This window comes from Ornithorhynchus anatinus, chromosome 21 (assembly GCF_004115215.2).
Source record: "Ornithorhynchus anatinus isolate Pmale09 chromosome 21, mOrnAna1.pri.v4, whole genome shotgun sequence".
NCBI classification, from domain to species: Eukaryota; Metazoa; Chordata; class Mammalia; order Monotremata; family Ornithorhynchidae; genus Ornithorhynchus; species Ornithorhynchus anatinus.
The window spans coordinates 2,430,621-2,451,646 of record NC_041748.1 but is presented as its reverse complement, the minus strand read 5'-3'; the positions used below and the strand labels follow the sequence as shown (position 1 = coordinate 2,451,646).

Here is a 21,026-nt window from a genome sequence, read left to right as displayed (position 1 = left end):
AGAGCCAGAGAGGCCTAGAGTGGGTGGCAGAGACAGAGACTGAAAGGGAGAGGAAGAGACAGAGAAAGGGAGAGGCAGAGACAGGGAGAGAGAAGACAAGTCAGAGAGACTGAGAGGGAGAGAGACTGAAAAGAGAAGGCAGAGACCGAGAGACAGACAAGGAGAGGCAGAGACAGAGAGAAGGGGAGAGGAAGAAGAGAGAGAGAGGCAGGGAGAGAAGGAGAGACAGAAAGAAAGTGAGGCCGAGACAGAGAGACAGAAAGGGAGAGGCAGAGACAGAGAGACGGCAAGGGAAAGGCAGAGACAGGGAGAGACAGAAAGGGCGAGGGGGCAGAGATGCGGGGGGTGGGGGCGAGACAGACAGGAAGGAGCGGGGTGTGGAGCCGAGAGGGTTAAAGTCTCCCTCGATGGCTCCTCCACCCCCATCTCTGAGGTCTCTCCCGAGTCTCTGAGGTCTCCCCCTCCCATCTCTGAGGTCTCTCCCGGGCCTCTGAGGTCCCCCCTCCCATCTCTGAGGTCTCCCCTGTGTCTCTGAGGTCTCTCCTGGGCCTCTGAGGTCTCCCCCTCCCATCTCTGAGGTCTCCCCTGTGTCTCTGAGGTCTCTTCCCGAGTCTCTGAGATCTCTCCTTCCCATCTCTGAGGTCTCCCCGGTGTCTCTGAGGTCTCTCCTGGGTCTCTGAGGTCTCCTCCTCCCATCTCTGAGGTCTCTCCTGGGCCTCTGAGGTCTCCCCCTCCCATCTCTGAGGTCTCCCCTGTGTCTCTGAGGTCTCTTCCCGAGTCTCTGAGATCTCTCCTTCCCATCTCTGAGGACTCCCCGGTGTCTCTGAGGTCTCTCTGGGTCTCTGAGGTCTCCCCCTCCCATCTCTGAGGTCTCTCCTGGGCCTCTGAGGTCTCCCCGTCCCATCTCTGAGGTCTCCCCGGTGTCTCTGAGGTCTCTCCCTCCCGTCTCTGAGGTCTCCCCTGGGTCTCTGAGGTCTCTCCCTCCCCTCCCACCCCGTCTCTCCTCCCCAGATCTGCGTCCAAGACAGGCGGCAGGCGGGCCGGGGAGGGGGGGCGTGTGTCCCTGGGGGTGTGTCTCTGGGGGGGCGGGAGGGGGCAGAGATCTCTCCTATAAAGCCCGGAGCCCCCGCTTGCCCCCTGCCTCAGTTTCCTCCGCTCTCCGCTCCCACCGGCCCCCAGCTCGGCCCCTCTCCCTCCTCCGGGGGGGAAAGAAGAGGAGTGTGTGGGGGGGGGGGGGCGCGCGGCGCTGTGCTGAGCGTCCCCGGGCCTCCCCCCGGGCAAGGAGCAGGGCGTCCAGTCCAGTCCGGTCCCGATGCCCCTGCCGCTGGCCGAGCTGCTGGTGATGCTCCTCCTGCGGGCGGCGGAGGCGGTCGGCCCGGCCCGAAGGAAGAGCCACGGTAAAGCGGGAGGGCGGCCGGGAGGAGGGGGCCGGGCTCTCCCCACCGCTCAGTACGGTGTTCGGCCCGCAGCGGCCGCTCAGGAAATAGCCGGGACCGGTCGATCGATCGTTAACGGGCTGGAGGGCGGGAGTCGGGTGTTCTTTCCCTCTGGGGCTCCTCCGAGCGCTCAGTACGGTGCTCGGCCCGCAGTAAGCGCTCAATACATAGCCAGGACCGGTCGATCGATCGTTAACGGGCTCGAGGGTGGGAGTCGGGTCTTCTTTCGCTCTGGGGCTCTCCCGAGCGCTCAGTACGGTGCTCGGCCCGCAGTAAGCGCTCAGTAAATAGCCCGGACAGTTTGATTGTAACAGACGAGGGTGGAAGTCGTGTCTTTTGCTGTTGCACTCCTCCAAGCGCTCGGTACGGTGTCCCGCGTGCGGTAAGCGCTCAGTAAATAGCCCGGACTGTTCGACTGAGTGATTCTAACAGCCTTGAGGGCGGGCGTCGTGTCTTCTTTTGCTATCGGACTCTCCCAAGCGCTCAGTACAGTGCTCGGCCCGCAGTAAGCGCTCAGTAAATAGCCAGGACTGTTTGTTTGAGCGTTAACAGGCTGGAGGGCGGGAGCCTGTCTTCTTTTCTCATTTGCCTCTGCCAAGCGCTCGGGACAGTGTTCGGCACGCAGTAAGCGCTCAATAAATCACCCTGACGGTGTACAGTGTTCTGCATGCGGTAAGCGCTCAGTGAATAGCCCGGACTGTTTGATTGAGCATAACGGGCTTGAGGGGGGAAGTCGTGTCTTCTTTAACTGCTCAGTACAGTGTCGCGTACGCAGTAAGCGCTCAATAATATTAATAATGATAATGGCATTGGTGGGGCACTTACTAGGTGCCAGGCTCTGTACTAAGCCTGCTCACCGTCTCCATCCCCGTTTTCCAGAGGAGGGAACTGAGGCCCAGAGGAAGGGAAGTGACCGGCCCGAGGTCACACAGCAGACATGGGGCGGAGCTGGAAATGAGGACCGATATTAAGCGCTTTCTATGTACCCGGCACTGTTCTAAGCGCTGGGGCAGGTACGAGGTCATCGGGGTGGATACGTGGGGCTCACAATCTTCATCCCCATTTTGCAGATGAGGGAACTGAGGCCCGGAGAAGGGAAGTGACTGGCCCAAGGTCACACCGGCGGACAAGAGACCCGGGCTCTCCCCGCTACCCCAGGCTGCTTCTCTACTACAGTGCCCGTCACGCCGTAAGCGCTTAAAAAATACCCGAATTATTATTATCATTGTTAACAACAAGAAATATTGATAGTAAAAATAATTAAAAAAGAAACAAAGCGCTTAATACAGTGCTTTGCTCACTGTAAGTGCTTAATACATACCAGAATTATTATTAATGAATAACAGTAGAGGTATAATTAGTAATGATAACATAAGATATAAATCAAGCGTTTAGTAGTCCTTTGCACCCTGTAAGCGCTTAACTACCTGGATTATTAGTATTAACGAATAATAATGCTGATAACCTTAAGAAAAATAAAATCATAAACAAATCAAGCGCTTCGTGTAGCGCTTTGCACACGGGAAGCGCTTGACAGATACCTGGATGATTATTATTAATGAATAACAGATAGTCTTAATGATAATTAAATAAATCAAGCGCTGAGTACAGTGCTTTGCATACTGTGAGCGCTTAATAGATACCTGAATTGTTATTATTAATGAATGATAGTATTGATAGTATTAATAATGAAATAATGAATTAAATCAAGCCCTTAGTACAGTGCTTTGCATACTGTAAGCGCTTAATAAATACCTGAATTATTATTAATAATGAATAATAGCATGGATAGTATTAATAATGAAATAATAAAACAAGCGCTTAGTACAGTGGTTTGCAAACTGTAAGCGCTTAACAAAGACCTGAATTATTATTATTATTAACGAATAATAGTATGGCTAATCTTAATAATAAAATAATAAGTAAATCAACTCAGTACAGTGCTTCGCAGAGGGGAAGCGCTCCATAAATACGATCGATTGAACGAACGAGCGAACGTCGCCCCCTCGTGGCGCGCAGCGGCCCTGCAAAGGTACCGAGGGCACAGCGCCCCCGCGCGGCCGGGCCCCGCTATAGGCTTTAAAGCGAAGCAGCGCGGCTCAGTGGCAAGAGGCCGGGCTGGAGAGTCAGAGGTCGTGGGTTCCAATCCCGACTCCGTCGCTTGCCGGCTGGGTGACTTTGGGCAAATCACTTATCTTCTCTGAGCTTCGGTGACCTCATCTGGAAAATGGGGATGAAGGCAGTGAGCCCCACGTGGGACCACCTTGTATCCTCCCCGGCGCTTAGAACAGTGCTTTCCACCTAGGAAGCGCTTAACAAATAACACTGTTATTATTAAAGCCATCCCCCACCTCGCCCCCTCCTTCCTCACCTCTGATCGTCTACTACAGTCCGATTGGCACACTTGACTCCTCTAACGCCAATCTTCTCCTCGGGCCTCCATCTCTCCCACCTCTGGCCCGGAAGGCCCTCCCGCCTCAAATCCCACAGACGGTGCCTCTCCCCCGCCTTCAAGCCTTATCGAAGGCCCACCTCCTCCTCCAAGAGGCCTTCCCTGACTAAGCCCCACTTTTCCTCATCTCCCCCTCCCTTCCGCATCGCCCTGACTGGCTCCCTTTGCCCTTCCCCGCCTCCCAGCCCCACACCGCTTCGTCCATATCGGTCATTTTATTCCTTTGTATTGATGAGTGTCTCCCCATTCATCTGTAAAATGGGGATGAAGACTGTGCTCCCCACGTGGGACAACTTGATGACCTCGTATCTACCCCGGTGCGTAGAAAAGTGCTCGGCACATAGTAAGCGCTTAACCAATATCATCATCATCATCCCCCCGCTGGACTGTGAGCTCGTTGTGGGCAGGGAGTGGAAAGAGCCCAGGCTTGGGAGTCTGAGGTTGTGGATTCTAATCCCGGCTCTGCCACTTATCAGCTGTGTGACTTTGGGCAAGTGACTTGACTTCTCTGTGCCTCAGTGATCTCATCTGTAAAATGGCGATTGAGACTGTGAGCCCTAGAGGGGACAACTTGATGATCTTGTATGTACCCCAGTGTTTAGAACGGTGCTTGGCACATAGTAAGTGCTTAACAAATATCATCATTGTTATTATTATCACTGTACTTTCTCAAGCGCTTAGTACAGTGCTCTGCACGCAGTAAGCGCCTAATGAATCCGACTGAATGAAAAAATGAACGAAAGGCGCAATGCCAGCAGGCCAGTGGGATGAAGACCGAGGGCGCAGGCGTAAACGCGGGAGGGCGAAAGGGCCGAGGGCGCAGGCGCGAACGCAGGAGGGCTAAAGAGCCGAGGGCGCAGGCGCGAACACAGGAGGGCGAAAGGGCCAAGGGCGCAGGCGCGGACACGAGCGCGAAAGGGCCAAGAGCGCAGGCGCGGACACAGGAGCGTGAAAGGGCCGACGGCGCAGGCGCGGATGCGGGAGTGGGTTAGTTTCGAGGGCGCATGTGCGGAAAGTGTACGGAGCCGGCCACGCCCTTTACAGCTCTTCCTTCGAGTCTTTTCAGCTTTAATAATAATAATAATAATAGTAAAAAGGCTCTAAGGCACTGTACTAATCGGGGGGATGAATACAAGGCAATCAGGATTGGACAGAGTCCCTGTCCCAGATGAGGCTCACGGTCTTAATCCCTGGGTCCTTTGCTAATTATTGCTGAATTGTACTTTCCAAGCGCTTAGTACAGTGCTCTGCACACCGTAACTGCCCACTAAATTACGGTTGAATGGATGAATGAATGCTGTGACCTTGGGCAAGTCACTTCATTTCCCTGTGCCTCAGTTCCCTCCTCTGGAAAATAGAGATGAAGTCTGGGAGCCCAATGTGGGACAGAGACTGTCCAACTCGATGAGCTTGTATCCACCACAGCGCTTAGTACAGAGTCTGGCAGATAGTAAGCACTTAACAAATACCACAATTATTATTAGTATTATTGATATCAATCCCCATTTTGCAGAGAAGGGAACAGAGGCCCACTGGAGGACGGGCACTGTATTGAGCACTGGGGAAAGGACGGTACGGTGAGGGGGCCCGTTCCCTGCCCTCAAGGGGCTTCAATTCTAATGGCTTAGTAGACATCGTGGCATTTATTGAGGACCCCCTAGGTGTAGGACACTGAACTGAGCTCAGGGGAAAGAACAAGACACAGAAAGGACCCAGTCCCTGTCTACAAGGGGCTTTCACTCGAACGGTCTTGTAGTCATCGTGGTATTTATTGAGCGCCCCGTAGGTGTAGGGCACCGTACTGAGCGCAGGGGAAAGTACAAAGCACGGAAAGGACCCATTCCCTGTCAACAAGGGGCTTCCACTCGGATGGTGTTGTAGTCATCGTGGGATTTATTGAGCGCCTCCTGGGTGCGGGGCCCCGTACTGAGCGTTGGGGCTGGGGGGGACAGAGAGCCGAGGCGGGTGGGTCCCCCCCCCACGCCCACGCCGCCAGGGCTGGTTGTGGGCAGGGAACGGGTGAATCGGACTCACCCCAACGCTCGGTCCAGTGCTCTGCACGCAAGAAGCGCTCAACCAAGAGGATGGAACGCACGACGGAGGGGGTGACGGGGTCCGTGATGTGTGGGCAGGGAGCACGGAGGGGAACACGGTGGGGAGCGCCGGCGGGGGTCCGCGGAGGAGCTGCCCGGGCTGCCTGAGCTGCTCGGAGGAGAACGGCTGCCTGTCCTGCCGCGACAAGCTCTTCCTCTACATCGGCCGCGAGGGCCTCCGCCAGGTGGGCCTCTGCCTCCACGACTGCCCCCGGGGACACTTCGGCCTGCGCGCCCACGACGCCAACCGCTGCAAGAGTACGTCCGGGCCGGCCGGGGGACGGCGGGGCTGGGGGCGGACGGGACCGGGGCCTGCCTGGATCGGCTAGTCCGAGGAATCGCCCCCTCTGGGAAGCCTCCCGTGACTCAGCTCTCGTCTCCCCGTTATCGGGATGCCGCGCCGACCACGTGCCGAGCGCTGTTCTAAGCGCCGGGAGGGGCGCGAGGTCATCAGGTGGTCCCGCACGGGGCTCGCGGTCTCCATCCCCATTTTCCCCATGGAAATGAAGTGACCGGCCCAAGGTCACAAAGCAGACAAATGGCGGGGCCGCGATTAGAACCCGAGACCTTCTGACTCCCAGGCCCGGGTTCTACCCGTTAGGCCGTGCTGCTTCTCAGTGGTTCAGGGAATTCCCTCCTCCAGGGAGCGTTTCCGGACTAAGCCCACGTTTCCCCTCCCCCCACGTCCTGCCGAATCAGTCCGTCTGGACTCCGGGAAGCCTCCCCCTGCTGGGCCCTCATCTCCCGTCCCCGCAACTCCCTGCTGAACTCCCCATTCTAGCAATCCACGGAATCGCCTCCTCCAGGAAGCCTTCCCCGACTAAGCCCTCATTTCCCTTCTCCCACTCCCTTCCGTGTCATTCTCGCACGGGATTTGGCCCCTTTATTCCCCCCCACCTCCGACCCCACGCCGCTTAGGTCCACATCCGAAATTGCTTTACTTCTCTTCACGTCCATCTCCCCCTCTCCTCGTATCTACCCCCTCTGTTCCACTGGACCCTCCCAAGCGCTCACTACGGTGCTGTGCACACGGGAAGTGGTCCGTCGATCCCGCTGATGGATAGCTAGACTGACATCTCTTTGAGGGGAGGGATCGCGTCTACCAACAAGCGCTCGGCGCAGTGCTCCGCGCACAGTAAGCGCTCGATAAATACGAAAGAAACCCAAACTCTGTTGTACTGGACTTTCCCAAGCTCTCAGTACAGCGCTCGGCACAGTGCCTGGCACATAGTAAGCGCATAACTGATGCCATAAAAAAACCTCCAAACCACACACGCACCCAGGGATTGCACGGAGGAGGAGACGGAGGCCCAGGGGCAGGGAAATGACTCACCCGAGGTCACGCGGGTGGAGCCGGGACTCGAACCCGGGTGTCCCCCTCACCCACCCGGGCTCTACCCACTGGGCCGCACCGCTGAGGGGAGGGGAGGGGAAGGGTCCGGCGGGAGTCCCGCGGTGTCCGAGCCGGGAGGGGGAGGGTCTCCGTGTCCGCGGTCTCCGTCTCTGTGTCTCCGTAGGATGCAGCTCCACCTGCGAGAGCTGCTTTAGCCAGGATTTCTGCATCCGCTGCTCGGGCGGCTTCTTCCTGCACAAGGGCAAGTGCCAACCCACGTGCCCGCCGGGTACGGAGCCCCGGCCCGGAGACGCCCGAGAGTGCCAAGGTGCGGGGGGGAGGGGAGGAGCCCGCCGCCTCAGCCCCCCGACCCCGATCTGACCCCAGGCCCGACCCCCAGCCTCGACCGTGACCCCTGACCCTGTTCCGCAATCCCGACCTGATCCCGGGCCCGACCTCCAAGCCCACCTGTGACCTCTGACCCCAGCTCCGACCCCCGTTCCTCAACCCGGATCTGCCCCCGGTCCCGATCCCCCCCGACCCCAACCGTGACCCCGGATCCGTTTCCCCGTTCCCCACTGCGGGTCCGACCGCAGCCTGACCCCAACTGTGACCTCTGACCCCATCCCCGTTCTCTAACCCCAACCGTGACCCCCGCCCCCCGCCCCCGATCCGAGGTCGGGGCGGTCAGGGGCTGAGGGTCCGGTACCCCGCGCAGAGTCCTGCGAGGCGTCGGGCTGGAGCCCCTGGGGTGGGTGCGGGCCGCCGGGGCGGGCCTCTGCTTCGCCCCGGGGGCTGGAGACCCGCACCCGCCAGGAGCCCCCCGCCTGCCTCCCCCGCAGCCAGGCCAGGACCTGCCCCCTCCGCGCACGCTGCCAATCGGGTGAGGACCCTTGGCCGCCAGGGCCGGGGCCGCGGGGGGCGGCGGGGGACCTGGGTCCTCCTCCTCTTTTCTCCTCCTCTACCTCCTTCCTCTCCTCCGCTCCACCCTCCTGCTCCTCATCCTTTCTCCTCCTCCTCCTTTCTCCTCCTTTTCTTTCTTTTTCTCCTCCTCCCTCTCTTCGCTTCTCCTTGCAAAATCCTTATTTTTCTCCTCCTCCTTCTCACCTTCCTCCTCTTCTCTCCTGTCTCCTCTTCCTCCTCCTTCTTCTCCTCCTCCTTTATCCTCCTCCTCTCCTTCTCCTCCTCTTCCTCCTCTTCTCCCGCCTGCCGATCGGGGGATTTATCAGCCCGGACATTCTCCTTTCTTCATCTCCTTTTGCAGAGAACAGCGTGAGCAGGAGGAGAGGAAAGAAGGAGCGGACACAGCAGAAGGAGAGGAAACCCGAGCCGTCTCCCTAAGGCTCGATCCCGGCCCCGGCCTCCCGCCCCGGGGACCCAAACACCCCCCTTCGACCCTCACTGCCCTCCACCGCCCCCCAAATCTGCCTGGAGAGTCAGGAAGTCAGTCAGTCCTATTTATCGAGTGCTTCTTGTGTGCCAAGAAAGCACACGGGAAGCTTCCTGTGTGCTAAGCACTGTACTGAGCGCTTGGGAGAGTCCAGTAGAACAACAAACTGACACATTCCCTGCCCTCAACGAGCTGACAATCTAGAGGGGGAGACGGACGTGAATAAAAATAAATAAATGAGAGATGTGGACGTACGTTGTGGGGGCTGGGACGGGGGAGGAAGAAAGGGAGCCAGTCGGGGTGACGTGGAAGGGAGGGGGAGAGGAGGAAAGGAGGGTGCAGTCAGGGAAGGCCTCTGGGAGGAGGAGACGGGCCTTCGATAAGGCCGTGAAGGCGGGGAGAGCGACGGTGTGCGGGCCGTGAGGCGAGAGGGCCTTCCGGGCCGGAGGCGGGACGGGGGTCGGAGGACGGCGGCCACACGGGACCCATCGAGGCCCAGCCAGAAGGTTGGCATTAGAGGAGCCGAGTGTGCAGGCTGGGCCGGAGTAGACGAACGGCGAGTGGAGGTGGGAGGGGTGAGCCTGGTTTTGTCTTTTGGGGGAGAGAGGAAGAGGAGGAGGAAGGAGAGGGAAGAGGGACCACCAGCCGCAAGGAATTCCCTTGTTTGCCGGGGACTTGGCCGCGTTTTTGAGGGAAGGGGTGGCTCCGGCTCCGCAGTGACCTTCCCCCCTCCCCGCCGACCGGCTCAAACCGGCCCGAACCGGCCCGAACCGGTTCCATCTCCGCATGGTGACCTTCTCCATCCCCCAACCCCCCGAATTCCAGGTCCCCACGCGTGACGACCGACCACACTTGGCTCCGTTGGCCGGGTGTCACTGTGGCCTAGCGGGTAGAGCCCGGGCCTGGGAGTCAAAGGACCTGGGTTCTCCCCCCGGCTCCGCCACCCGTCTGCTGCGCGACCCTGGATCAGTCACTTCGCTTCTCCGGGCCTCAGTTCCCTCCTCTGTCGAATGAAAATGAAGATCGGGAGCCCCACGCGGGACAGGGACTGGGTCCAACGCGAGTGGCTCGGATCCGTCCCAGCGCTTTGAACAGTGCCTGGCACCTAGTAAGCACTTAACAAATGCCATGACGGTAACAATGATTATTATGAGCTTGTGCCTCCCCCAGTGCTTAGTACAGTGCCTGCCACATAGTAAGCGCTTATCAGATGGCATTAAAAAAAAAAAAAGCCAGCATCCTACCCGCAGCCAAGCCAGCCGAAGGGGGAGTGGATCCAGAAGCCCCCTTCCCCCTCCCAAGCCCCCGCCTCCCTTCGGAAGAGTTAACGGTTACCCCAATTTACCCCCACCCCCATAATCCGGTTGTGGTCAGGAAGCCCGGGGCTTAAACCCTCCCTTTAGACTGTCAGCTCATTGTGGGCAGGAAATGCGTCTGTTTCCTCTCCCCAGTGCTTAGACCAGGGCTCTGCACACAGCAAGTAATAAATACGATTGAATGAAAGTGCCTGCTTCTTGGTGTATTGGACTTTCCCAAGCGCTCTGCACACGCTATTTTTATTCCCACTGATGTCTGTCTCCCCCTCTAGACTGCCGGCTCCTTGTGAGCAGAGAATGTGTCCCTTTACTGTTCTGTCGTTCCCTCCCCAGCGCTGAGTACAGTGCTCTGCACACAGTATATTTATTTCTATTAATGTCTGCCTCCCCTTCTAGGCTGTCAGCTCGCTGTAGGCAAGGAATGTGTCTTTACTGTTGTGTTGGACTCTCCCAAGCGCCTGGCACACTGCTCTGCGCCTGGGAAGCGCTCGATAAATACCACTGAATGTACGAACGAATGTATCTGCTTGTTGTTTTGTATTCTCCCAAGCGCTTAGTACAGTGCTCTGCACGTAGTAAGCGCTAAGTAAATCCGAATGAATGAATGAATGAGCCTGAGGAGAAGCAAGTGTATTTTATTCCCTGGAAGGACCGAGAGCGGGATGGGGGAATAAATAACCCAGGGAGACGGCAGAGGGATGGATTTGGGGGGGGGGTCAGTGGGATGGGTGGGAGCTAGCGAAGAGGGGGTCCCGGGGGCAGGGACCCCAGGATTGACAGACAACTGCCCCATGGAGCTCTGGGAAAAAAGAGGCAGGCTCCCCCACCCTCTCGGGGACACTGTACTGAACGGGGACAGCCCGGCCTAGCGGATAGACCTGGGTCCTCATCCCGGCTACGTCCCTTATCTGCCGCGCGACCTCGGACGAGTCACTTCCCCTTCTCGGGGCCTCGGTCCCCTCCTCTGTAATAGGAGGATGAAGAGACGAGACGGGGACTACTGTGTCCTACCCGATTAGCTTGGATCTGCCTCAGCGCTTAGTAGAGTGCTTGGCACAGAGTAAGTGTCTAAGAAATACCATAAAAAATACAGTGCTTCGCCTACAATAGGCACACGACACAGTGCTCTTTGTGCAGAAGGTGCTCAGCAAAAAGTCCTGACTGTAATAGGCACACAGGAAGCAGCACGATCTGGTGGAAAGAGCCCGAGCCTGGGAGCCCTAAGGTTATGAGTTCTAATCCCAGCTCTGCCCCTCGTCTGCCCGGTGACCTCGGACGAGTCGCTTCCCTTCTCTGGGTCTCAGTAGCCTCATCTGACAAATGGGGATGAAGACCGTGAGCCCCACGGGGGAAGGGGACGGTGTCCGACCCGATTTGCTTGGATCCGCCCCGGCGCTTAGACCGGTCCCCGGCACGAGGTTAGCACTTAACCAAAACATCTGTTTATGATGTATTGGACTCTCAAGTGCTCAGAACAGTGCTCTGCACACAGAGAGTGCTCAATGAATATGTCTGAATGAATGAATGTAGCGAATGGGTCTGTTTATTGTTGTGTTGTCCTCTCCCAAGCGCTCTGCAACCAGAGAGTGCTCAATAAATACAATCGACTGACTGGCTAAACGAATGAAATACCATTTTTTTCCCTCCCCTCCGGGGGCAGGGTACTTCCAGTGCTCGGTACAGTGCCTGGCGCGTAGTAAGCGCTTAACAAATACCACCATCATTATTATTATTATTCTGGCTCTCACCCATCCCTCTGGCGGTCGGGGGTCGTGTGGGCGAGGAGGGTGATTAAGAGCGTGAGCCCCACACGGGACAACCTGATTGCCTCGTGTCTCCCCCAGCGCTTAGAAGAGTGCTCGGCCCAGAGTAAGCACTCAACGAGCACCATCCGGATTATTCTTAGGTGTCCCGGGCCCCCTGGGCGGCTCTCAGCCCATAGAGCCACTTGATGACGCGGGCGTTGCGCTCCACGGCCGACACCCCGTAAGGGGCCCGGGGGGACCCCCCGTCGCCCCCGTCGCCCGTGCCCGCGCTTCTCGGGGACCCGGGCCCGCCCCAGCCCGCGTCCGACCCGTCGCTCGGGGGCCGGGCCGAGGCTCCGTCCGAGCTGGGCCGGGGGGCGAGGGAGGCCTGGGGGGGCAGCTGGTCGGGGTCCAGGCCGCAGAGGGCGAAGAAGCGGTCCGCCTCGCACGCCCCCCGAGAGAACCTATCGCTCACGTCCGACTTGGAGCGGTGCGGGGGGCCCGGACGCCTGGGGCGGGAGGCCCGAAATCTGGGGGGCCCGGGGCTGGGGTTTTCCGACGTGGGGGTCCCGCCCCAGGGGGTCTCGGGAGCGGTGGTCCCCGACGTGGAGGGCCCGGGCGCGGGGGTCCCAGATTTGGGGGTCCCGGGCGTGAGGGTGCTGGTTGTGGGGGTCCTGAAGGTGGGGTCTCCAAGTGTCAAAGTCCCGGGGGTGGGAGTCCCAGATTTGGGGGTCCCGGGCCTGGGGGTCCCGGGGGTGGGAGTCCCAGATTTGGGGGTCCCGGGCGTGGGGGTCCCGGGCGTGGGGGTCCCAGATTTGGGGGTCCTGGATGTGGAGGTCCAAAATGTGGGGGTCCCGGGGGTTGGAGTCCCAGATTTGGGGGTCCCAGACTTGGGGGTCCCGGGGGTTGGAGTCCCAGATTTGGGGGTCCCAAATGTGGGGGTCCCGGGCGTTGGAGTCCCAGATTTGGGGGGCCGGGGTGTGGGGGTCCCGGGCGTGGGTGTCTTGGTAGGGGGGTCCCCTAACGCGGGGATCCCGGGGGTGGGAATCCCAGACTTGGGGATCCCGGCCACGGGGTACCCAGCCGCAGGGGGCCAAGGGACCTTGACCCCCCGGGTCCTTGAGGAAGGGGCTGCGGAGATCTCGGCCGTGGGGGGATACCCATAGGGGAGGGTCCGGGGGGGCCCGCAGGGCCTGACGTCCACTCGGCGGACCGGGGGCCCCAGCCGGGGGCGGGCGGGGGTCACGGGGACCGCGGCGGGGGTCACGGCGGGGGTCGCGGCGGGGGCCGGGGGGCTCTCGCAGAGGTCGATGAGGCGGGCCAGGGTGTCCAGGTTGAGGTGTGGGGTGGGGGGCCCCCGGGGGGGGACGGGGGTCCTCCTCCGCGGGGGCGGGGGCCGGGACGCGACCCCCCTCGGGCTCTTGACGTACTTGGCCTTGTCGGCCTCCAGCCGTTCCACCGCGGTGGGCGGGCGACCCCCGGCAGGGGCGGGGGGCTCCACCGGCATCTCGCTCCCTCGGAGGTCACATCCCGGAGCGCGGAGTTCCGGCCGGTCCGCGCGGAGAGAAGCCCCCCTGTGAGGGGGAGGCAAGGGAGGGTGAGGGGAGACACGGAAAGAGGGGCCGTCGGGGGGGGAAGACCACCGGGACCCTCGGACACGGCTCGGGCCCCAACGCTGGCGGTGGGACTGGTGTCCCTCCCTCTTAGACTGTGAGCTCCCTGTGAGGCAGGGATCGTGTGAGATCGTCACTTACCTGCTGTGGGACCTTGGGCCGGTCACTTCACTTCTCTGGGCCTCAGTTCTCTCATCTGTAAAATGGGGATTGAGAGGGTGAGCCCCACGTGGAACAGGGACCGAGTCATAACCTGACGATCTTGTATCTCCCCCGGCGCTTAGAACAGGGCCTGGCACATAGTAAGGGCTTAACAAATACGATCCAAAAAAATATATATTTAGCACCTGTTCCGGGCAGACCGCTGTACTGAGCACTTGGTGGAGTCCAGTAGAGTTAACTGCCATCATCCCTGCCCTCGAGGAGTTGACGGTCTATCAATCGGTACCATTTTTGGAACGCCTTCCATGCACAGAGCGCTTTTCTGAGCTCTTGGAAGAGTCCGGGAGAGGTAGTCTACAATCTATCCATCAACGGTATTTATTGAGGGCCTATTCTGGGCAACACTAGTAATTGAGTGGGGAGAGATAAGAGGCATATCTGTAATCTTATATATCTGTAATTTTATTTATTTGTATTGCTATTTGTATTGATGTCTGTCTCCCCCCCCCGACCCCGTCGACTGTGAGCTCATTGCGGGCAGGGATGGTTACTCTTTATTGTTGTACTGTACTTTCCCAAGTGCTTAGGACAGTGCTCTGCATACAGTAAGCGCTCAATAAATACAATCGAATGAATAAACAAATGAGACAGGGAGGTCAGCGAGGCGGCAGATAGAGTAATCCTGGCAGGAGAGGATAAGAGAGCCATGTGGCTTAGTGGCAAGAGTCAGATGATGTGTGTTATTATTATTATTATGGTATTTGTTAAGCGCTTAATATGTGCCAAGCACTGTTCTAATCACCGGGGTAGATATAAGGTTGTCCCACGTCTCACAGTCTTCATCCCCATTTTATAGTTGAGGTCACTGAGGCCCAGAGAAGTGCAGTGACTTGCCCTAGGTCACCCATCTGACAAGTGGCAGAGGTAGGATTAGAACCCACATCCTCTGACTCCCAAGCCTGTGCTCTTGCCACTAAGCCACGCTGCATCTCAATAATCCCGGCTCCGCTATTTATCTGCCGTGGGACCTTGGGCAAGTCACTTCAGTTCTCTGTGCCTCAGTGACCTCATCTGTAAAATGGGGATGAAGACTGCGCGCCCCACGTGGGGCAATCTGATTACCCTGCTTCTACCCCATCGCTTTGAACAGTGATTGGCACGGAGTAAACACTTAACAAGTGCCATAACTGTAATTACTATTCACTGTACTAGGCTCTTGGGGGAGGACAATATAACAATATAACCGACACATTCCTTGCCCACAGTGAGCTTACTACCTCTGCCATCTGCCAGGTGACCTTGGGCCAGTCACTTCCCTTCTCTGGGCCTCAGTTCCCTCCTCTATCAAATGGGGATGGAGACCGCGAGCCCCACGGGGGAGAAGGGTTGGGTCCAACCCGATTGGCTTGGATCCACCCTAGCGCTCAGTACAGTTTCTGCCACATAGCCAACCCATAACAAATACCATTAATATTATTATTAGCATTATGAGAAGCCGGGTGTGCAGACTTGGCAGCCCTGAGCGCTTTCCATTGGACCTCACTGCCCGGGCGCACGAGGGCGTCGCACGTGCGGTGCGTGCAGTGCACGTGCAGGGCGCAGGCTCGTGCACCGAGGGGTGCGATGTCACGTGGCCCGGGCGTGCCGCCGCGCGCCACGCCCCCGTAGCATCCGGGAATTTCCCATGATTGACCTCGCGCCGGGGCACCATGTGACAGGCCCTGCAGCCAATGAGAGGCCGGGGGCGGGACCTTCCCTAAAGAGCGGCCGCCCCGAACACCTTCGGGGGGAGCCGCGCCCCCACGCGAGCGCTGCAGCCAATGAGAAGCCGGGGGGCGGGACCTTCCCTAGGAGCGGCCGCCACGAACAACTTCGGGATAAGCCACGCCCCCACACGAGCCCTATAACCAATGAGGGGGTGGGGGGGGCCGGAACCTTCCCTAGGAGCGGCCGCCCCGAACTACTTCGCGATAAGCCACGCCCCCACACGAGCCCTAAAGCCAATGAGAGGGCGGGACCTTCCCTAGGAGCGGGCCCCCCCGAGGGCGGAGCCACGCCCCCACCCGAGGGCCCCAGCCAATGAGAGGCCGAGGGCCCCGAACGCCCTCGGGAAGCCACGCCCTCACCTGAGGCCTTCAGCCAATGAGAGGCCGGGGGCGGGGCTCCTCGCCCCGAACCAGGTTGGGCGCGGCCGGGAACCAGTCGGACCGGCCGCTGCCCGCCTAAGCCCGGGAGGGGAAACGGGAGGAGGGGGAGGGGAGGGGACCGTCCGTTCCCCCCCCGCCCCGAGTGCCTGACCCCAAACCTAATCCCCTCCCCTTTTTCATGGTATAATAATAATAATAATAATATTGATGATGGTATTTTTTAAGCACTTACTATGCGTCAGGCACTGTCCTAAGCACTGGGGTGGATCCGAGCTCATCGGGCTGGACACGGTCTCCATCCCCATTTGACACTATACTAAGCACTGGAGTAGATATAAGCTAATAATAATTGTGGTATTTGTTAAGTGCTTATTATGTGCCGAGCACGGTTCTAAACCAGTTAATCGGGTTTGGACACAGTCTAGCTAATAATAATAATGATACTAATAATAATTATGGTGTTCGTTAAGCGCTTAGCATGTGCCAGGCGTTACACTAAGCACTAATCCAGGCTCCACCACGTCTAATGTGTGACCTTGGGCAAGTCACTTCCCTGGGCCTCAGTGACGACATCTGTCAAATGGGGATTGCGACTATGAACCCCATGTGGGACGGGGACCGCGTCCAACCCGATTTGCTTGAATCCACCCCAGCGCTTAGTACAGTGCTTGGTACAGAGTAAGCACTTAAATACCAATAATATTATTATTATAATAGGTTGGACACGGTCCCCGTCCCACATGGGGCTCACAGGCTTCATCCCCATTTTTTTAGAGATGAGGTAATTGAGGCCCAGAGAAGTGAAGTGACTTGCCCGAGGTCACACAGCAGACAAGTATGCTGCGCTGCGAGAAACAGCAGGGCCTAGTGGCTAGAGCCCGGGCCTGGGAGTCAGAGGATCTGGGTTCCCGGCTCCACCACTGGCCTGCAGTGTGACCTTGGGCAAGTCACTTGTTATTATTATTATTAATTATTATTAATGTGGTATTTGTTAAGCACTTACTATGTGCCGAGCACTGTTCTAAGCACTGGGGTAGATCCAAGGTCATGCGGTTGGTCACATTCCCTGTCCCCCGTGGGGCTCACAGTCTTCATCCCCATTTTACAGAGGAAGGAACTGAGACCCAGAGAAGGGAAGTGACTGGGCCAAGGTCACCCAGCGGACAAGTGGCAGAGTCGGGATGAGAACCCAGGTCCCCTGACTCACAGGTCTGGGCTCTACCCACTTCGCCAGGCTGCTTCGAGTCACTTCCCCTCTCTGTGCCTCAGTTTCCTCCTCTGTAAAATGCGGGTTCAACCCCTGTTCTCCCACACCCTTAGACTGTGCGCCCTACACGGGACAGGGACTGTTTCCCACCTGGTTACTGTATATCTGTATCTACCCCAGCATGTAGCTCAGTGCTTGGCACATAGTAAGTGCTTCATAAACCCCTTCACTATTGTATACCTCTTCTCTAGATCACACTCCCTCTCTAGACCATCAGCTCCTTAAGGGCAGAGGAATTGCCTTCCAAATCTGTTTTTTTTATTTTTATCTTTTAGTGGTGTTTGTTAAGCGCTTACTATGTGGCAGGCACTGTACTAAGCACTGCGGGAGATACAGGTTGGGCACCGTCCCTGTCCCACATTCATTCATTGATTGATCGAGAGGGACCGTGTCCCGTACGTTTATCCTGTATCTACCCCAGCGTACAGCACAGGGCTTAGCACCGAGCAAAGGCCAAGCTACTGCCTCTGGGGCCGGTGCGGGGAGGGAGGGTGTCAGTCTGACCTAGGCTCTTCCAGCCTCCTCCTCCTCCTCCTCCAGGAGAACCCCCAGGCCTCCTTCCTCCCTCAGCTACCACTTCCACTTTTCTTCCAGACATAGAGAGACCTCCTCCTCTCCTCCTCTCCTCCTCTTCCTCCTCTCCTCCTCTTCCTCCTCCTCTTCCCTCTTCTTTCCTCCTCCTCGCTTCCCCTCATTTCTTCCTCTTTTTCTCCTCCTCCTCTTCTTCCTTCTCCTTTCTTCCTCCCCTCTTCCTCCTCTCTTCCCCTCATTTCTTCCTCTTCCTCCTCCTCCACCGTTCCTCTCCCTCCACCTTCTCTCTTCCTCATCCTCCTTTTTTCCTCCTCTTCTCCTCCTCCTCCTTTCGTTCTCCTCCTCCTCCACCTTCTCTCTTCCCCTCATTTCTTCCTCCTCCTCTTCCTCCTTTCTCCTCCTCCTCCGTTCCTCTTCCTCCACCTACTCTCTTCCTCATCCTCCTTTTTTCCTCCTCTTCTCCTCCTCCTCCTTTCTTTCTCCTCCTTTCTCCTCCTCCACCTTCTCTCTTCCTCGTCTTCCTCTGCCTTGTCCTTCCCTCTTCTTCCTCCTCTCCCCAGAAGCAAATCCCGGTCGCAGCCCTGACTGAGATTGCAAAGTCCCCGTGACCCCAAGACCGGCCCCCTCCCCAAACACTCCCCCACACACATCCAGAGACCCCGACTCCTCTGAAGGTGGTGGGGGGGGGGGTGGTCCCTGGACCCCTCCCACACAGGGACCACCTGGAAACCAGACAGACCAGTTTGCCCAGACAGGGGTCAGCCCGGGTGGCGGCCCGGAGCCCCCCTCCCCACACGCTCTCCGCCCTCCCTCCTACCTGCCGCTTCTCCCGGAGAGTTTGCAGAACGCACACCTGCACCTAGGCCTCGGACAGTCCCCTTCGTGGCACTTCTTGTCGGGTCCTCGGAGACGGATGGGGCGGCCAGAGACCGGGAGAGGTCAAGGCCCCAGCTGGGATTCCTCGATCGGCCCGGAGCTACCGGAGGTGGGAGAGGAGACGACTCGAACTGAGATCCCCCCCGGCCCAGACCTCCCGGGGACGGGAGAGGAGAAGTGTCAAGTTGGGATCTCTGGATCGGCCCGGACCTACCGGAGATGGGAGAGGAGAAGGCCCGCGTTGTGATTCCTCCGTCGGTCCGGAACTCCAGGACACCGAGGAGGAGAAGTCTCAAGCTGCGATCTCTGGATCGGCCCGGAGCCGGCAGGGACCAGAGAGGAGAGGAGTCGTGCTCCCCGGATCAGCCCGGACCTACCGGAGACGGGAGAGGAGAAGTCTCAAATTGTAATCGCTGGATCGGCCCGCGACACGGGCAAACTCTCCCCCAAGTCGGGGAGGGACTGACAGATGGGTGGAAGGTTGAGGGGGGAGGAGGAGAAAGAAGACGAGGAGGAGGAGAAGAAAGGGTGGAGGAGGGCAGGTGGCTGAGAGTCTGAAACTTGAGCTCTGACTCCTCGCCCTGTGACACCATCTGGGCCTCGGGGCTAGGCCGCCTGGGTCCTGTCAATCAAAGCTCATCCCCTCTAGACTGACAGCTCGTTGTGGGCAGGGAATGTGCCTCTTTATTGTTGTACTGGACGCTCCCAAGCGCTTAGAACAGTGCTCCGCACACACAATATTGATTTCTGCTCATGTCTGTCTCCCCCTCTAGACTGTCAGCTCGCTGTGGGAAGGGAATGTGTCCGCTTATTGTTCTATTGGATGCTCCCAAGCGCTTAGGACAGTGCTCTGCACACCAAAAGAGCTCAATCCAAGCACTTAGTACAGTGCTCGGCACACAGTAAGCGCTCAATAAATGCGACTGAATGAACAAATGAATACAATTGAATGAATGAAGGAATGCCGTTTGCTAAGAGATTATGGGGGCACTGGGCTGAGCGCCTGGAAGACGGAAGAATTGGTAGACGCGATCCCTGCCCCGAAAGAGCGGACGGTCTACTTATGCTGAGCACTGTACTGAGCGCTTATGGGAGTCCAAAAGTCAGTAGACACAAGGCCCTTACAGTCTGCAAAGGGAGACGGTCATTAAAATGGATTCTTCTAGACCGTCAGCTCATAGTGGGCAGGGAACGTGTCCACCGCCCTGTTCTATTGGACTCTCCCAAGTGCTCAGTACAGTGCTCTGCACACGAGAAGCTCCCAGTAAATACCACTGATTGTCTGAATGAGTGTAAGCTCCTTGTGGGAGGGGAACGCGTCTACCAATCTGTAATACTGGCCTCTCCTTAGTGCTCGGTAAGGTGCTCTGCACACAAAAACTACTCAACTAAATTTTTGTATACTATTTGTTAAGCAGTTGCTATGTGCCAGACACTGTACTAAGCGCCTGGGTGGAGACGAGCAAATCGAGTTGGACGATCGAGTCCTAAGCGGAGCTCACAGTCTTAATCTCTCCCAGACAAGGGAATTGAGGAGTGACGTGACTCACCCAGGGTCACAGGCAGACAAGTGGCAGAGCCAGGATTAGAACCCAGGACCTTCTGATTCCCAGGCCTGCGATCTAGCTACTAGGCCCTGCTGCTGTGATTGATTGATTGATTGTAGATGGGAGAGTGATTGTAGGGGGTGTGTGGGGGGATTAAGGGCCCCAGATCATGCTGGGAAGTTATGTGGGTGACTCAGTGGGAATTTCTCCATCCCTTGAGTCACAGCTGAATCCACCCCCTGGGGAGAGGGAGGACACCCAGCCAAACCCCAGATGAAAATGAAAAATCCGGCGGAATTTCCCCCTCAGACGGGAGGGTCCGGGACTACTTCTTCTCTTTTTTAATGGTATTTTAGTGGCCGAAGAGTGCGAGTTGGGGTCGAGCGGAAGAAGAGACCAGATGGGCAGGAGGGAGAGAGCTGATTAGAGAGACACTGGTAGGATCAAAGCCCCTTCTGCTTACTCTTCAATAATATTAATATTACTGAAGAGTAGCAAGGGCTAGTGGATAGGCTCTCCTCCCTCTCCCCCTTCAATTAATTAATTAATTAATTAAATTGTATTTATTGAGCACTTCCTATGTGCAGAGCACTGGACTAAGCGCTTGGAGAAGGACAATACAGCAATAAAGCTTGACAATCCTTGCCCACAACGAGCTCACAGTTGGGGGGGGGAAGAGCAAGGGGAGCAAGTCGGGGCGATGCAGGAGGGGGAGAAGAGAGAAGGAGGGTGTAGTCAGGGAAGGCTTCCTGGAGGAGGAGGAGGTGGTGGCCTTCCATAAGGCTTTGAAGGTGGGAAGAGTGATGTTCTGCGGGATTTGAGGTAGGAGAGCCTTTCGGGCCAGAGGCAAGATGTGGGCCAGGCGTCAGTGGCCACTCAGTTGAGTTTTCCTCCCTCTCCCCTACCTAATAATAATAATAATAATCTGTTCAGCGTTTACCATGTGCCAAGCACTGTTCTAAGCACTGGGGCAGATACAGGATAAGGAGGTTGGGCCCAATCCCTGTCCCACATGAGGCTCACACTCTTAATCCCCATATTCCAGATGAGGTCACTGAGGCCCAGAGCTGGGAAGTGACTGGCCCAAGGTCACCCAGCAGAAAAGGGGCGGAGTCGGG

At 57.7% G+C, this 21,026-nt stretch overlaps 1 protein-coding gene across 1 annotated transcript; it reads left to right on the top strand.

Moving 5' to 3' along the window:
* The first annotated feature begins 1,312 nt into the window (after positions 1-1,312).
* On the top strand, positions 1,313-8,865 carry RSPO4 (R-spondin 4). The gene is made up of 4 exons (XM_039910064.1): positions 1,313-1,397; positions 5,925-6,239; positions 7,499-7,642; positions 8,579-8,865. The coding sequence occupies exons 1-4, from the start codon at positions 1,313-1,315 to the stop codon at positions 8,653-8,655; spliced, it is 621 nt and encodes a 206-aa protein (XP_039765998.1). The 3' UTR covers positions 8,656-8,865.
* The last annotated feature ends 12,161 nt before the right edge of the window (positions 8,866-21,026 follow it).

Excerpts from the sequence above, each read along its gene's own strand:
- RSPO4 (XM_039910064.1), top strand. The coding sequence starts at position 1,313 with ATGCCCCTGCCGCTGGCCGAGCTGCTGGTGATGCTCCTCCTGCGGGCG. Across the intron at positions 6,240-7,498 it reads CGACGCCAACCGCTGCAAGA|GATGCAGCTCCACCTGCGAG; the intron begins GTACGTCCGGGC and ends GTGTCTCCGTAG. Across the intron at positions 7,643-8,578 it reads AGACGCCCGAGAGTGCCAAG|AGAACAGCGTGAGCAGGAGG; the intron begins GTGCGGGGGGGA and ends CTCCTTTTGCAG.